This window comes from Macrobrachium nipponense, chromosome 21, assembly GCF_015104395.2.
Source record: "Macrobrachium nipponense isolate FS-2020 chromosome 21, ASM1510439v2, whole genome shotgun sequence".
Lineage (NCBI taxonomy): Eukaryota > Metazoa > Arthropoda > Malacostraca > Decapoda > Palaemonidae > Macrobrachium > Macrobrachium nipponense.
This window is the reverse complement of record NC_087212.1, coordinates 73,813,365-73,827,318: the sequence shown is the minus strand read 5'-3', so window position 1 is coordinate 73,827,318 and position 13,954 is coordinate 73,813,365. Positions and strand designations below refer to the sequence as shown.

The 13,954-nt window shown below is 43.0% G+C and overlaps 1 protein-coding gene across 2 annotated transcripts in view; it reads right to left on the bottom strand.

Annotated features, from left to right (window-relative positions):
- Window positions 1-13,954, bottom strand: part of LOC135198171 (transforming growth factor-beta receptor-associated protein 1-like) — a gene marked incomplete in the record, with an annotated part of 193,866 nt that overhangs the window by 99,128 nt on the left and 80,784 nt on the right. For both annotated transcript variants that reach the window (XR_010310740.1, XM_064225691.1), the window contains 1 exon segment: window positions 1,998-2,136. Coding sequence is in view for 1 of the 2 variants with exons in the window: in XM_064225691.1 (XP_064081761.1) it covers window positions 1,998-2,136 (139 nt within the window).

Genomic DNA, 13,954 nt, shown 5'->3' with positions numbered 1-13,954 from the left:
AAGATAGGTGTAAACCATTATGGAGACTGGGTACATGACTAGTGCACGAGTCACACTAAGCCACATCAAGCAGGTTGGGCAAACCTTCTCTATGTGACCATGAGGAGTAGCAGTAAGGGGAGAGACCAATAATACCTCTTTGCCATCAGTAAGCTTGATCCACAGACTGGGGACATGGGTAACAAACGAATTGCAAGAACCAGCACCAAGCAAGACATGAAAACCCCTCTCTGTGAGAGACTGAGGAGTTGTGGTGAGAAGTCATACTGCTCCCCTGTTCAACCTGGTCATCTGACTATGGAAGAGCTGAGAGAGCAGAATACCCAGATGCTAGTAGTAAACCTGGTCCAAAGACCAGGCACATGACTAGCGAATAGCTCATGTGAACCCATACCAAGCAAGTTACACCAGACACTTCCTGTGACACAGAAGGGTCACTGTGATGGGGGAAGAACGTATGGTAAGTGATGAGCCAAGTAGCTTTGACTCATTGTAAGCCTTAAAGCTCACCGAGAGAAAAGAGACGGGAGCAGAACTCAATATAAGCAGGCTTGCAGCAAGTAGCAACCCTACCTAGGAAAAGTCAAACAGGCTCCCTTGTGCTTGCCCAAGGGGCAGAGTGCATGGAAGAAGCCTATCTACTTCTAACGTGAGGTTTAGTCCCTTCTTGATGCCAGCTGTCCAGGAAAAGACAGCAGGGTCAAGATGGAGACAAAACAAAATAGAAGACAAAGAACGCTATTGCGTCCTACTCTTCCCTTCACTGTTGTTACTTACCTCGCACCACAGGGCTAGTCCCATCAGCAAAAATCTCTATGAAGGACATTTCAAAAAGGCAGTCACAGAGGATAAAACCACCAGTAACTAACTACAAAAAGGTTGTAGCATGATGGCCTTCCTCTGCCAGGGTAAATATGAAGGACATGGAAGGACTACTTCAATCATGGTAGACAAACTCCATGCAAACTTCCAAAAATGAAAGCCATATGGACCTGAAATGCCAACATTATTAGTAATCAGTCAGTGAATAACACAGCTGGTGATGGACACCTTTCAAAAGCTGCTACATTCCCAGATAATAACTTCTTGGCAAAGAACATGATTTTGCCAGAATTCCTTGCAATAACATAATTAGAAAGAATGTCAATACCTGAGACATAAACAAAGATGGCTAATTCTCTGTAACAAGAGCATTAAGTTTTTATTCCACAAGAATAAAACACAACAGGCACAGAAACCTACATATAGTAACAAATGTATATTGAAGCAGCTCATGTAAAAATTAGACAAAGGTTATTCAGTACAACATCAATTTGATTTAAACAGGTGTTTGTTCAAAGACCACTAAAAAAATTCTCTTGAAGCATAAAATCCTGCAGATGTAAATCCTTTGGATAACATGGGGTAATTCACATTAGTTTCATTTACCCATATGCATATAAACTGATTTTAACAGTTGCAGTAAAAGTAAAGTGTCTCGTAAGAAGTACAATGGTAATAATGAAAGGGGTGATAACAATGCTTTTATTTATTGAGCTGAAAAGTTTTTCATGTATTACTTCTATTTACTTTCTTGCTGTGCCTGGATCTTATTTCTATGTAAGAATTTATTACCTGAAGTTTTATATCATAAGACTTTCAAAGTGCTAAAAGGTAAGGCCTGTGGCAGATTGATTTTCTTTTGAAGCAAACTCTTATTCTCAATGTTACTATTGTAGGTGGGAAGAAGAAAAGATAAATGGGGACATCTCACTCTTCAATAATCACTAAAAGAAATTTTAGTTTTTAAGTTCAGTCATACAGCCCCATGGATTTTATATAAAAAAAATGTTCTTATTACTAACTTTGAATATCATAAACTTCTGTTCTTATTACTAACTTTTGAATATCATAAACTTCAAAGTGTAATATAAAATTGTTACTTTTGAAATGACAAATAAAACTGAGAAAATTACAAGCTCTATACAGGGCCAAAAGATTTGGTTAAGCTTCCTTACCTGAACTTGCGATGTCCAAGGTTGTGGCATAAGGCAGTACACACATGAATTTGCTGCCACATATAACTGACCATCAAAGTTCCCAAGTAACTGTCCACCAGAGAAGTTTAGTGTCTGCTTATGTTGTTGATCAATTAAACTGAGGAGGAAAATTTGGAAACAGTGAAATTTTATCAAGTGAATAAACCTAAAATATCTTATTATATCTACCGTATTTAAAAAGAAATTATTCCAAACTTTGTTAAAAAAAAAAAACTTATAAGTAACAGAAGCAATTAAAATGTTTACAAAGACAAGTAGAAAATCATAATGCATACAAGAAATGCGAGCATACCAGGCATAAGAAGCATGTTGACTCTGGCATCAGCCAACCATAAATGAGGCTATTCCAATAAAGTCAGTCTTCTTTTATAAATGGCCAGCTGTGTTAGAAGTGGGACACTTCCTAATATGACAAATTTTCTAGACAATTTGTATTTTTCATAGCTACAAACCTGAGGTCTTAACAACAGGATAATTTCTAGCGCCTAGCTGGATCCGGTTAAAAAAACAGATGAAAGCAAGGAATCTTGTGATATCTGGCAACACATGCGTGGACTACCTTACTCATTGTATCAGACCAATCCAGCGAATGACGTGTCTACTCCTTAACCCGCCCGAAGGAAGAAGGAAAGGTACAAGAGAAAGAAGGAGACCAGCCAACTCACTCATTCTCTCATTCACACAATCATCTTAGGAAAGATACAAAAGTGCCCTGTTAGGGGCAACTATGGGTTACACAACCTGTTGGGCAACCACCACAGTACCCAGGGAAAATGTGTCCGCAGATTTGTGGGCAACATCCTTAAGATAGAAAGAGGTGAACTTGGACTGGCGTAACCAAGTACCAGCGCTCAGCACTCTATGTACAGCCAAGTTCTTTTTGAAAGCCAGAGAGGGACCAATACCCCTAATATCATGCGCTCTAGCCTGCACAGACGTGGTGGTGGAATCATCAAGAGACAAGTATGCCTGTCTGATGGCTTCCCGTATCCAAAAAGCAATAGTATTCCTAGACACCACTTTCTTGTACGGCCTGTGCTAACAAAAAGTCTGTGGCAGCCTGGTCTAAGGTGCCAAGTCCTTTTAAGATAGCAATTCAGTGATGGAATGGAAGACGAAGCGAGCCTGTCATCTAGCGCAGAGGGAATTTGGGTCTTGGCCACGAATTCTGGGACAAATTCAAAGGACAACGACCCCCACCCCTGGTGTGCTTCACCTCATTGCTCAGATCGTGGAGCTCTCCTACCCTCTTGGAAGATGCCAAGGCCAGAAGGAAAACTGCCTTGAGCACCAAGTTCCTGTCAGATGAGCAACTACAACAACTACAGCAGATCTGGGAACCACTCTGCCTGAGGCCACAGAGGGGCTACCAAAATCATCCTGAGACCCTGTGAACTCATTAGCCTGTTCAGAACTTGACGGATCAAACAAAGCGGAGGGAAGGCATACACCTCCAGGTTGTCCCAGGGATGTTGGAATGCATCCTCTGCCAATGCTAAAGGATCTGGGACCAATGAACAGAATATCTCCAGCTTCCTGTTAAAGCGAGTTGCAAAAAGGTCCAACATGGGTCTACCCAAAACCTGGAAAAGCTTGTCTGTTACTACTTGATGAAGCAACCATCAGTGCCTAGGATTTGATCCCGACGACTAAGTTTGTCTGCGACCACAATCAGTTTGCCTGGGATATACCTGGCTGAGAGCTCTACCTAACTGCTGACCGCCCACTGGTGAACCTCGATGGTCAAGGCGTGAAGTTGACAAGAAACCAGGCCTCCCTGTTTGTTCACATAGGCTACCACCATGATATTGTCCGACATGAGAACGACAGAATGACATTCTACCTTCTCCCAAAACTTCTTCAGACCCAGGAAGGCTGCCTTCAACTCCAAGACATTGATATATTGCTGCTTGTCCTTCAAACGCCTGAAGCGATGAGGTCGCCTACATAAGGCCGCCCAACCTGCGAGGGAGGCGTCTGAGAACAGAAGGAAGTCTGGTGGAAGAGAACGCAAAGGGACACCCTTCGAAAGATTCTGGTCATCCATCCACCAACAAAGGTCTTCTCTCACTTCCAGAGACAGAGGAACCATTAACAGGGGTGAGTCCCCCGCCGGAGACCAGAATTCTCCCAGTCTCCATTGCAGAGACCGAAGAAGAAGACGCCCATGAGGGACCAGCTTCTCCAGGGACGACAACACTCCCAGAAGAACCTGCCACTGATGAGCTAACTGATGTGGTTCCGACAGGAAGTTGCGCGCCACCACCCGCAACTTCTCAAATCTCTGATCCGGGGAAAACTTTTGCCACTGTTGTATTAATGACCATGCCCAGGTAGAGAAACTTTTGACTGGGTACGAGGTTCGACTTTTCCTGGTTGACTACGATGCCCAGTTCCAGACAGAACTGAAGTAGATGATCCCCGTCCTCCAGCAGCTTTTCCCTGGAAAGTGCCAAGACCAAGTAATCATCCAGGTACAGTGGTACCTCGAGATACGAGCAGCCTAACATACGAGTTTTTTGAGATACGAGCCGGAGCTCGGGCCATATTTTCGTTCAAGATACGAGCCCAAATCCGAGATACGAGCCGTGTTTCCGGAGCGTCCCGCTAGTTGGCGCACAGGGTCAAGCATCATCCAAGAGCATCTCTCGCTCACTCGCACGTGTTACTCGCTTGAATCAAAGTGTATCTTGTGCGCTGTACTCTTTTTTGCTTGATTTTTGCGTGATTACTGAACTTTTTTGTGTGTTATCATGGGGCCGAAGAAAGTGAGTGCTAAGGACAATGGTGACAAGAAGAAGAGGATGATGTCGATAGAACTAAAGCAAGAAATAATAGAAAAACATGAGTGTGGCGCACGAGTGATTGAACTCGCAGAGATCTATGACCGTAGTACATCGACAATTAGTAAATATTGAAGCAGAAGGATGCCATCAAGAGTGCTACACCAGCAAAAGGAACCACAATTCTTTCCCAATTAAGGACAAATATCCACGAGGAAATGGAGAAGCTTCTGCTCGTGTGGGTGAAAGAGAAGGAGTTGGCAGGAGATACAGTGACGGAGACGGTAATATGCGAGAAGGCACGGAGTATTTATGCCGACTTAGTGAAGAAAGAAGCATCAACTTCTAAAGAGGCATCAGAAGAAGCGTTTAAGGCAAGCCAGGGCTGATTTGATAATTTAAAGAAGAGAACTGGCATCCATTCAGTGGTAAGGCATGGCGAAGCTGCGAGTGCAGACGTGAAAGCAGCCGATACGTACATCCAAAAGTTCGCTGCGCTTGTTGCGAGGGAAGGCTACATCCCGCAACAAGTGTTCAACTGCAATGAAACGGGCCTATTTTGGAAGAAAATGCCACGGAGGACTTACATCACAGCAGAGGAGAAGATGATGCCAGGCCATAAACCCATAAAGGACCGTCTGACCCTTGCATTATGGGCAAATGCTAGCGGGGATTGTAAAGTGAAGCCACTGCTAGTTTATCATTCGGAAAATCCTCGAGCCTTCAAGACGCACAAGATACTGAAAGAAAAATTGCATGTTATGTGGCGCGCCAATGCTAGGGCATGGGTTACGCGGCAGTTTTTTACTGACTGGGTAAATCTCGTCTTTGGCCCTGCAGTGAAGACGTATCTGCAAGAAAATAAACTCACGATGAAAGCATTGCTCATCCTTGATAATGCTCCAGCCCACCCACCTGGTCTTGAAGATGATATTCTGGAGGAGTTCCAGTTTATCAAAGTTCTCTACCTCCCACCCAATATGACTTCAATCCTACAGCCGATGGATCAGCAGGTCATTTCCAACTTCAAAAAGCTGTACACGAAGCACTTGTTCCGCCGCTACTTTGAAGTGACGGAACACAAATCTAACCCTTCGAGAGTTTTGGAAAGATCACTACAACATCGTGATCTGTCTACGTATCATTGACTTGGCATGGCAAGGGGTAACAAGACGAACGTTGAACTCTGCATGGAAAAAGTTATGGCCTGATGCTGTTGCAGAAAGAGATTTCGAAAGGTTTAATCCCGAGACCGAGCAAGAAGAGTTGGAGGAGATTGTATCTCTCGGAAAGTCGATGGGTCTGGAGGTAGATGAGGGTGACGTCAACGAACTCGTCGAAGAACATGAGGAGGAACTCTCAACTGAGGAGTTGAAGGAGCTGCAGATGATGCAACACTCGAAGGTTCTGGAAGAGATTAACACGAGTGAGGAGGAGGAAGAGCCGGAGGAAGTGATTTCTACAGGTGAAATTAAAGACATGCTGGCAATGTGGGAAAAGCTGTCAAATTTCATTGAAAAGAAACACCCAGAAAAAGTGGCAACTGGTCGTGCTTCAGCGCTTTTTAATGAAACTTGTTTGTCACATTTTCGAAGCATTTTGAAATAGGCAAAAGCAAAGTTCTTTGGATACATTTTTATTGAAAAGAGCTGCGAGTGAAAGTACAGAAAGTGCAGCCAAGAAGGCAAAAACAAGTGATAATTAAATTTACGTAAATGTTAAGCTTAGTTTAAGTTTTTTCTTTCATTTGAAATAAGGAAAGTGTAGTTTTAGTTTTAAAGTTACGAAAATAGTTTTAAGTTCTAAAAAAGTGCCGTTTACATACGTGTCTAGAGTGCCTACATCCCTTCCCCCCTCCCTCCTCCTCGCCGTTCACCTTCGTTAGCCGCACTCGTCTGTCTCCAAAGTAAGACTATTATGCTAAATAACTCTTTTATTTCTTTATTTCATATTTTGTTATGTATTTGTTAATTATACATGTTTATTTGTTATTTAAAAACATATCTTTATTCATAATTTACAATGGTTTGGGGATTTTTCATAAGTCCGGAACGGATTAAATTGAATTCAGTTATTTTAAATGGGAGAAATTCGTTTGAGATACGAGCCGATTGACTTACAAGCTCGGTTCTGGAACGAATTAAACTCGTATCTCGAGGTACCACTACCTCCGCAAACAGATCCCCTGAGCATGGGCCCAACTTGACATGAGAGAAGACCCTTGTGAACACTTGAGGGGCTGTTTTCAGCACGAAGCATAGGATTTTGAACTCGAAGACCTTGTCCCCAAGAGAGAAGCGAAGGAATTTCCTGGACATCGGATGAACAGGGATTTGGAAGTATGCGTCCCTTAAGTCTATCGACAGCATGAAGTCGCCTTCCCTACGGCTGCCAACATCTAACACGGGGTCTCCATCTTGAACCATGTCTTCCTGATGAAGTGATTCAAGGTGGAAGAGTCGATCACAGGTCTCCATCCTCCCGACACCATGAGCACCAAGAAGATGTGACTGTAAAACCCAGGAGACGGACGCACCACTTCCTTTATCGCAACCTTGTCCAGCATCTTCTGCACCTCCTCCCAAAGAGCCAAGAACTTCAGAGAATCTGGAGGATATGCCTTCGTGAGCTGCGGTTTGTCAACAGAGGAGGAGAGAAATCAAATTTCAGTACGTATCCCACCCAAAGGGCATCTACTACCCACTTCTCCGCCCCATAACTGCCACTTGGCCCAATTGCCCACTAGGCATTCCCCTCCGTGGCACAGGAAGGGAGAGGCGCCTAACCTACCGACGGCCCCTTTTACCTCTGCCCCTTGGGCCCCTTCTTGGCCTAAAGGAACGAGAGCTAAAGGGAAGTTGATCCTCTGACCAAGGCTGAGTTGAACAGGAAGGCCCTGCCAAACTCGAATTCCTCAACAGCCTACCAGGCGATGATCCTGACTACTACTGAACAGGGGGAGGAGGAGGAGCCAGATGTCTCCGAGGATGAGACTCCGACTTAGACACGGCCTGGTGCACCAGTCTGTCTTTGGTGTCAGCCCAACACTGGCCTATCGCATTCTAATCAGCAGAAGGTTAGCCCATAAATTAGCACTGAGGTGAGCCATATACGAAAACGCCTTGCCTCCGGACTGCAACAGATTGGCAAGAGAGGATACAGTCATCAACCCTTCTGGGGACCTGTCAGAAGCTATCTTGGCAATGACCACATACCAGAAGTCCAGCCAAGAAACCGTGAGTAACATGGAAGCTGCTGTAGATTCCAAGCTGAGGCATCCTGCGGAGACAAGGACGGAGCCACTGCTCCAAAGTCAATAACGGCTTCAGGCGAATGATGTCTGGGTTAAGATGGCACGACATAAAAAAAAGTAGAGTTCGTAGCATAGTACTTCCTAGCCCGTGAGAGGTGGGAGTAGTAGCTTGGCAGAGCCCCTAGAGTAAAGCGAACTTTCCCGGTCCGAAACAGAGGAGTTAACCTTATGCAAGACAGACTGGACGTGCCCCGATAGGGGAAGCTGGAGAGATGGCTTCCAAGCAAGAAAGAGGGAAGACGACCAAGCCTGAGACCTACTTTCCAAATTGTTGAGCCCAAGAATGAGATCAACAACTTCCAAAATGGAAGACAAAAACTCTTGCGTGTCTCTCCCTCCTCCTGCTCTGGCAAAGGAGACCGACGACAAGAAGGATGTGTAGGCTCCTCTAAGGCACCTTCTTTATTAAAATTAACGGTACGATCAGCAGCCAAACAGCCCGAAACACCATAACCTGTCTGTGCTGGGTCCATGCGTCGGCTCCCAAGACAAACCCACTATAACACTAGGAACATCACTACGTGTTCCTCCAACAGATGATTCATTAACCCTTAAACCCCAAAGCGGTATTTTAAAAATCGTCTTCCGTATGCCGGCGGCGTTCACGAGTGAGCACCAAAGCGGAAAAAATGTTTTTTTCAAAAAATCACAGCAAGCTTAGTTTTCAAGATTAAGAGTTCATTTTTGGCTCCTTTTTTTGACATTGCCTGAAGTTTAGTATGCAACCATCAGAAATGAAAAAAATATTATCATATATAAATATGGGGATATATGACAGTGCAAAAAAAATTTCATATATAATTGTATACAAATTGCGCTGTGAGCAAAACGGTTAAAGCTAAGGAGTTAATTTTTTTTTTTTTTTGTATTGTACACTAAATTTCAATCATTTTAGTATATAACACATTGTAAAACGATCAAGGCAACACAGAGAAAATATTATCACAAAATGATGCATGAATTCGTAACGTGCGGACGTAAAAAAAAAGCCGTTTTCAAAAATTCTCCATAAATCGAAATATTGTGCTAGAGACTTCCCGTTTGTTGCAAAATGAAGGTAATTGATTGACTATTACTAGACTGTAAGTGTTGTAGCTTAAAATTGCAGTTTTCGACCATTTTGGTCAAGTTAAAGTTGACCAAAGGACAAATTTTTTCTATTTATCGTTATTTATATGAAAATATTTCAATACTGATAAAAGCTACAACCATGGGTTGTTTTTTGTTGTATTTTACATGAAATTGAAAACATATTCATATATAAAACTTTATGTAACGGCTAATTTAAAATGGTGCAAACATTACGACAATCACACAAAAAAAATTTATGATTTTTTCGGAAGAGTTACTGCGCGGACGTAAGGAAAAAGTTTTTTCATAAATTCACTATAAATCGAAGTATAGTGCTAGAGACTTCCAATTTGTTGCAAAATAAAGGTAAATGATTGAATATTACTAGAATATAAGAGTTTTAGCTTACAATTGCGTTTTTCGAACCATTTCGGTAGAGTCAAAGTTGACCGAAGGTTGAAATTTTGGCACTTATTGTTATTTATATGAAAATATTTCAAAACTGATAAAAGCTACAACCATGAATTGTTTTTAGTTTTATTCTACATGAAATTGCGCATATTTTCATATACAATACTCCATGTAACGGCTAATATAAAATGGTGCAAAAATTATGTCAAAGTGACGAAATAATTTCTGAGATGTGTCACTGATGCTTTTTACTGCGAGAAGAAAGAAATTCGCGCTTGCGCGCCTGGGTAACGATTGTAAACAAAACAATGCCTTGATCCGTGAACTCCCAGCATCCCCCAAAGCGCGTGATTCAAAAGTTTTCGCCTAGTAGGCCTATAACTATTTTTCCACAAATTTAAAAAAAAAACTTTTTTATATCGACGTACCATACGTCCAATCGGCACCCAACAGACAATTTATATCGACGTTTAATACGTCCAATCGGCGTTAAAGGGTTAACATGTCCGTGAACGGTCACGGGGGTGGCCGACTTACAAACGTGATTTGGAGAGGAATCCAGAACACTCGAGATCGAAGGAGAATCCTCAAGAATCAAACTCTTAGAAGCATCAGTGAGAGGGGCATGCAAACACTCCTGCTGCAGCAACTTTGCGCTCACCACCTTCAACCTATTGACAGGTGACTTGAGATCCTTACAGCGACGAATAGGCCCTGGAGAAGAAGGAGCACTTGCATCATGTGCACGGACAGGGGAGGTTGCAACACGCTCGTGATGTGCGTGGACGGGGGAGGTTGCAACACACTCGAGACGTACACGGACAGGGGAAGTTGCAACACGCCCGCGATTTGATGCAGAGGACGAAGCAGCTGCTGCAGATTGCATAAGGGAAGATACACTAACACTCCTCGAAACACCAACATTCTTTAGAACACGTCCGCGTAGTTCCTCCCTCATAAGCACTGCCTGGCATATAACACTGATCTGCAAGAGAAGGCTCCGATGACATGGAAGGGAGATGTAGCGAACTGGGTGGCAGAGATGATGTCACGACCGAGAGAAGCAGTGCTCAGATGATGAATGGGAGTGACGTCATCGATGGGAGTGACGTCACGGCCTCCCCTTGGTGTGAAGAGGAATCAGAACGCCACTGGCGGAGGAATAAACAACGACGGATCCCGTTACATCATCAATGGGGCTCACGCCACAGCTTCTCTCCGACTTGAGAAGTGGCAACAGTAACTGGCGGAGCAATACAAGATGGCTGACCTCGACTACTCATGAAGACAAGGCCGGGAGGAGGGGGGATGGCCTGGCCAGTCTGAGAAGGAGGAGGGGGTGGTTAGCGAGCCTCCAAAAAGTGCGCAAGCAACCCCTCCAGGACGGGGTACCCCCTAGCCCTGAGTGTCTTCCAATCGACGCCATCTTGGACACCTCCGACTCTGGAAGAAATGAAAATGACGAAAAAGCCTCTCCTACCCGGGAATCAAATTAATTCCCGAAGAAGAAGGGGCGACATTACAAACATCAGCCTGGTGGCCACCCGATACTTCCAGCAACGAATCAATGGAAGAAAAGGAAGGAGACACAGGAACAACTCTACTATGGGGGTGAATACTACAGGAGACGAAGCATCGGGAAGGGGGCAAAAAACCTTCCCATGAAGGAAGAGTCGAAACCCTCCGATGTTCTCTCTTGCTATAAATCGACTTCCACTGCTCTTTAGGCCATGCCCGGCCCGTGATGTGGGGGTCAGTCACTGCCGAAGCCAAAAATGAGAACACAGAAATTCATACACACACACACTAAACACAAGCAAAACAGGCAATGAACTGGGTAAAGGCCAAGAGAGGTAAACACGACTCTCGCCCAGGCAGTCAAAGAAAGACTGATGTGTGATCGTAGGTGAATGGTCTTCGACCATCCTTCACCTGATCAACGCATGCATTGCCAGATATCACAAGATTCCTTGCTTTCATCTGTTTTTTAACTGGATCCAGCTATGCGCTCGAAATTATCCTATTGTTCAGATCGAAGGTTTGTTTGCGTATGAACAATTATATGTACTAATAAATCAAGAATTTAAACAGACATGTCCACCTGGTACCCACAATCAAGAGGTGAAAAGTTCCTGGGCAGTGAAATTTTATGAGCTGGAACAAAAGCATAGAGTGAAGCAACAACATTGAAGAGAAATTGTGAGAACAAGACTCATTTGCAGAGTATAAGTTTACCCAAGAACCCTTCATTCCAGAGTTTACTACACATATTTAGGATTTTTACCATATAAATTTTTCCCTATGTGGAACAAAACTTAGCCTCTTCCTTCACAATCTTCTACTCTATGAAACAAAGCTGTCAAGCAAAGCTTCCTATGACTAATTTCATCTGTCCTACTACAGATAATACTTGTGCTTCCTTTTCAAAGGTGGGACACTAACTCGCTGAAACATAAACATAATCTCACAATTTCTCTTCAATGTTGTTGCTTCACTCTATGCTTTTGTTCCAGCTCATAAAATTTCACTGACTTTCTATTTCCTTCTCTTGCCATGAGATGACTAGCTTATGACAGATTCACCGGTGTTCTCTATTCTGAAGACCTGAATGTACAATTCACAGAGTAGAGTGACTCCACTTCATTAACATTAGTCTTCTACTTGTAAGCTTAATCCTTAGTCAAGATCAGTGTTTTTAATGAGCCTTTTCCAAGTGTTTTGATTTTGTGCCCTCCTTTTATCTATTCCTTTGATTCTCACATCTCCTTGAATGCAGTTTCTCCAACTTCTTACAGACCCTCCCCTCCTGTGTGTTCCTAGCTATTCCATTTCCATGATCTCTCCTGTAACATGTCATCATCATCCCTCCTTGTCAGGAGCCCTAACTTGTATCTCAGTCTTGATTCTTGGGCATCTTCTGGAACTAAAGTGACTTTTGGTGACCCCTTGAAGTAGTCAGTTCTTATCTTAGCTTGTCTTGTCACTCCACTCACCCATCTGAGCAACTTCATTTCTACCTTGTCTAACTTGTTTCGTTCTATTTTCTTCAGTGGTGCAAATTCCAGCTGATACAACTTAGCAGGTCTTACCACCGTTATATGTACAGTAGTACCTCGAGATACGAAATTAATCTGTTCAGAGGCGCCTTTCGTATCATGAGGTTTTTGTATCTTGGACCACATTTTACATGTAAAATGGCTAATCCGTTCCAAGCCCTCCAAAAACACCCCAGTAAATTTCATAATAAAGCTAAATTGACCTATAAACAATGAAATACTACAACAATTTGGACCATTCAATACCTAAATTAAGAATAAAAATGCAAGACCTGTAAATAAAGTGTATATTAGTGTACAAGAAATATTATTACTGTAACGTAAAATGTGGAAGCTTACCTTTCGAGTGAGGCTACGTACATACGTAACTATCCAAGGAAGATTGCTTCTGTCTACTTTTCACAATGTTCCTGTGTGAGCCTTTTCGGGGGGTGTCTTCTACAAATGATTGCACTTTATGAAAAGTGGCTTTAATTTCTGCCGTTTTTTTTTCTTTTGTACATATGTACATACATACACTTTAAAAAATATACGTACACAATGTTCCTGTGTGAGCCTTTTCGGGGGGTGTCTTCTACAAATGATTGCACTTTATGAAAAGCGGCTTTAATTTCTGCTGCTTTTTTTTCTTTTTTTGATTTTTAACTTTTTTTTTTTTTTTTTACTTTACGTAGTTTTTTTTTTTTTAAACAGAATTTCAACTTTCTGTTTTTTATCACTTGGTTCTTTTTTTGCACCTCATGACTTCTTGGACCACCCCTGTTGTCCATCAAAACCCTGTTCAACCAAATGCTCTCTCTGCAACTGATTGGGGTAATGCTCTCTCTGCAACTGATTGGGGTACTGAATGTTCGGCTGCTGACCTTCAACATAAACTGAAGTGCCTTGATTATACGTACTGGTAGGCATGTTGTAAATGATTGGTCTACACCCTCTGTTCAGCAGGGAGTGGATATTCTACCAACCTTGCAAAGTTTCCAGTTATCCCATGAGAGAGACCTTGATCACTTATCCCATGTGAGAGATCTTGGTCACTTTTTTTTTTTAAATAACGTACACATTGATGATCCCGAAAATGAATACCGCGTGCTACTATAATAATGATGGTACCGAGTGGCCGAAGCACGCCACCACGTGCACATAGTAGATGCATGATGGGAGGGACGCTGGCCAATAGGAGAGAAGGATTTCATGGCCGCGACTAGCATCAGGAACCAATGGGAGAGCAGGAGGATGGTGGCGAGTCTACTAGTACTAAGATGGCGGCGCGCGGCGCGATTT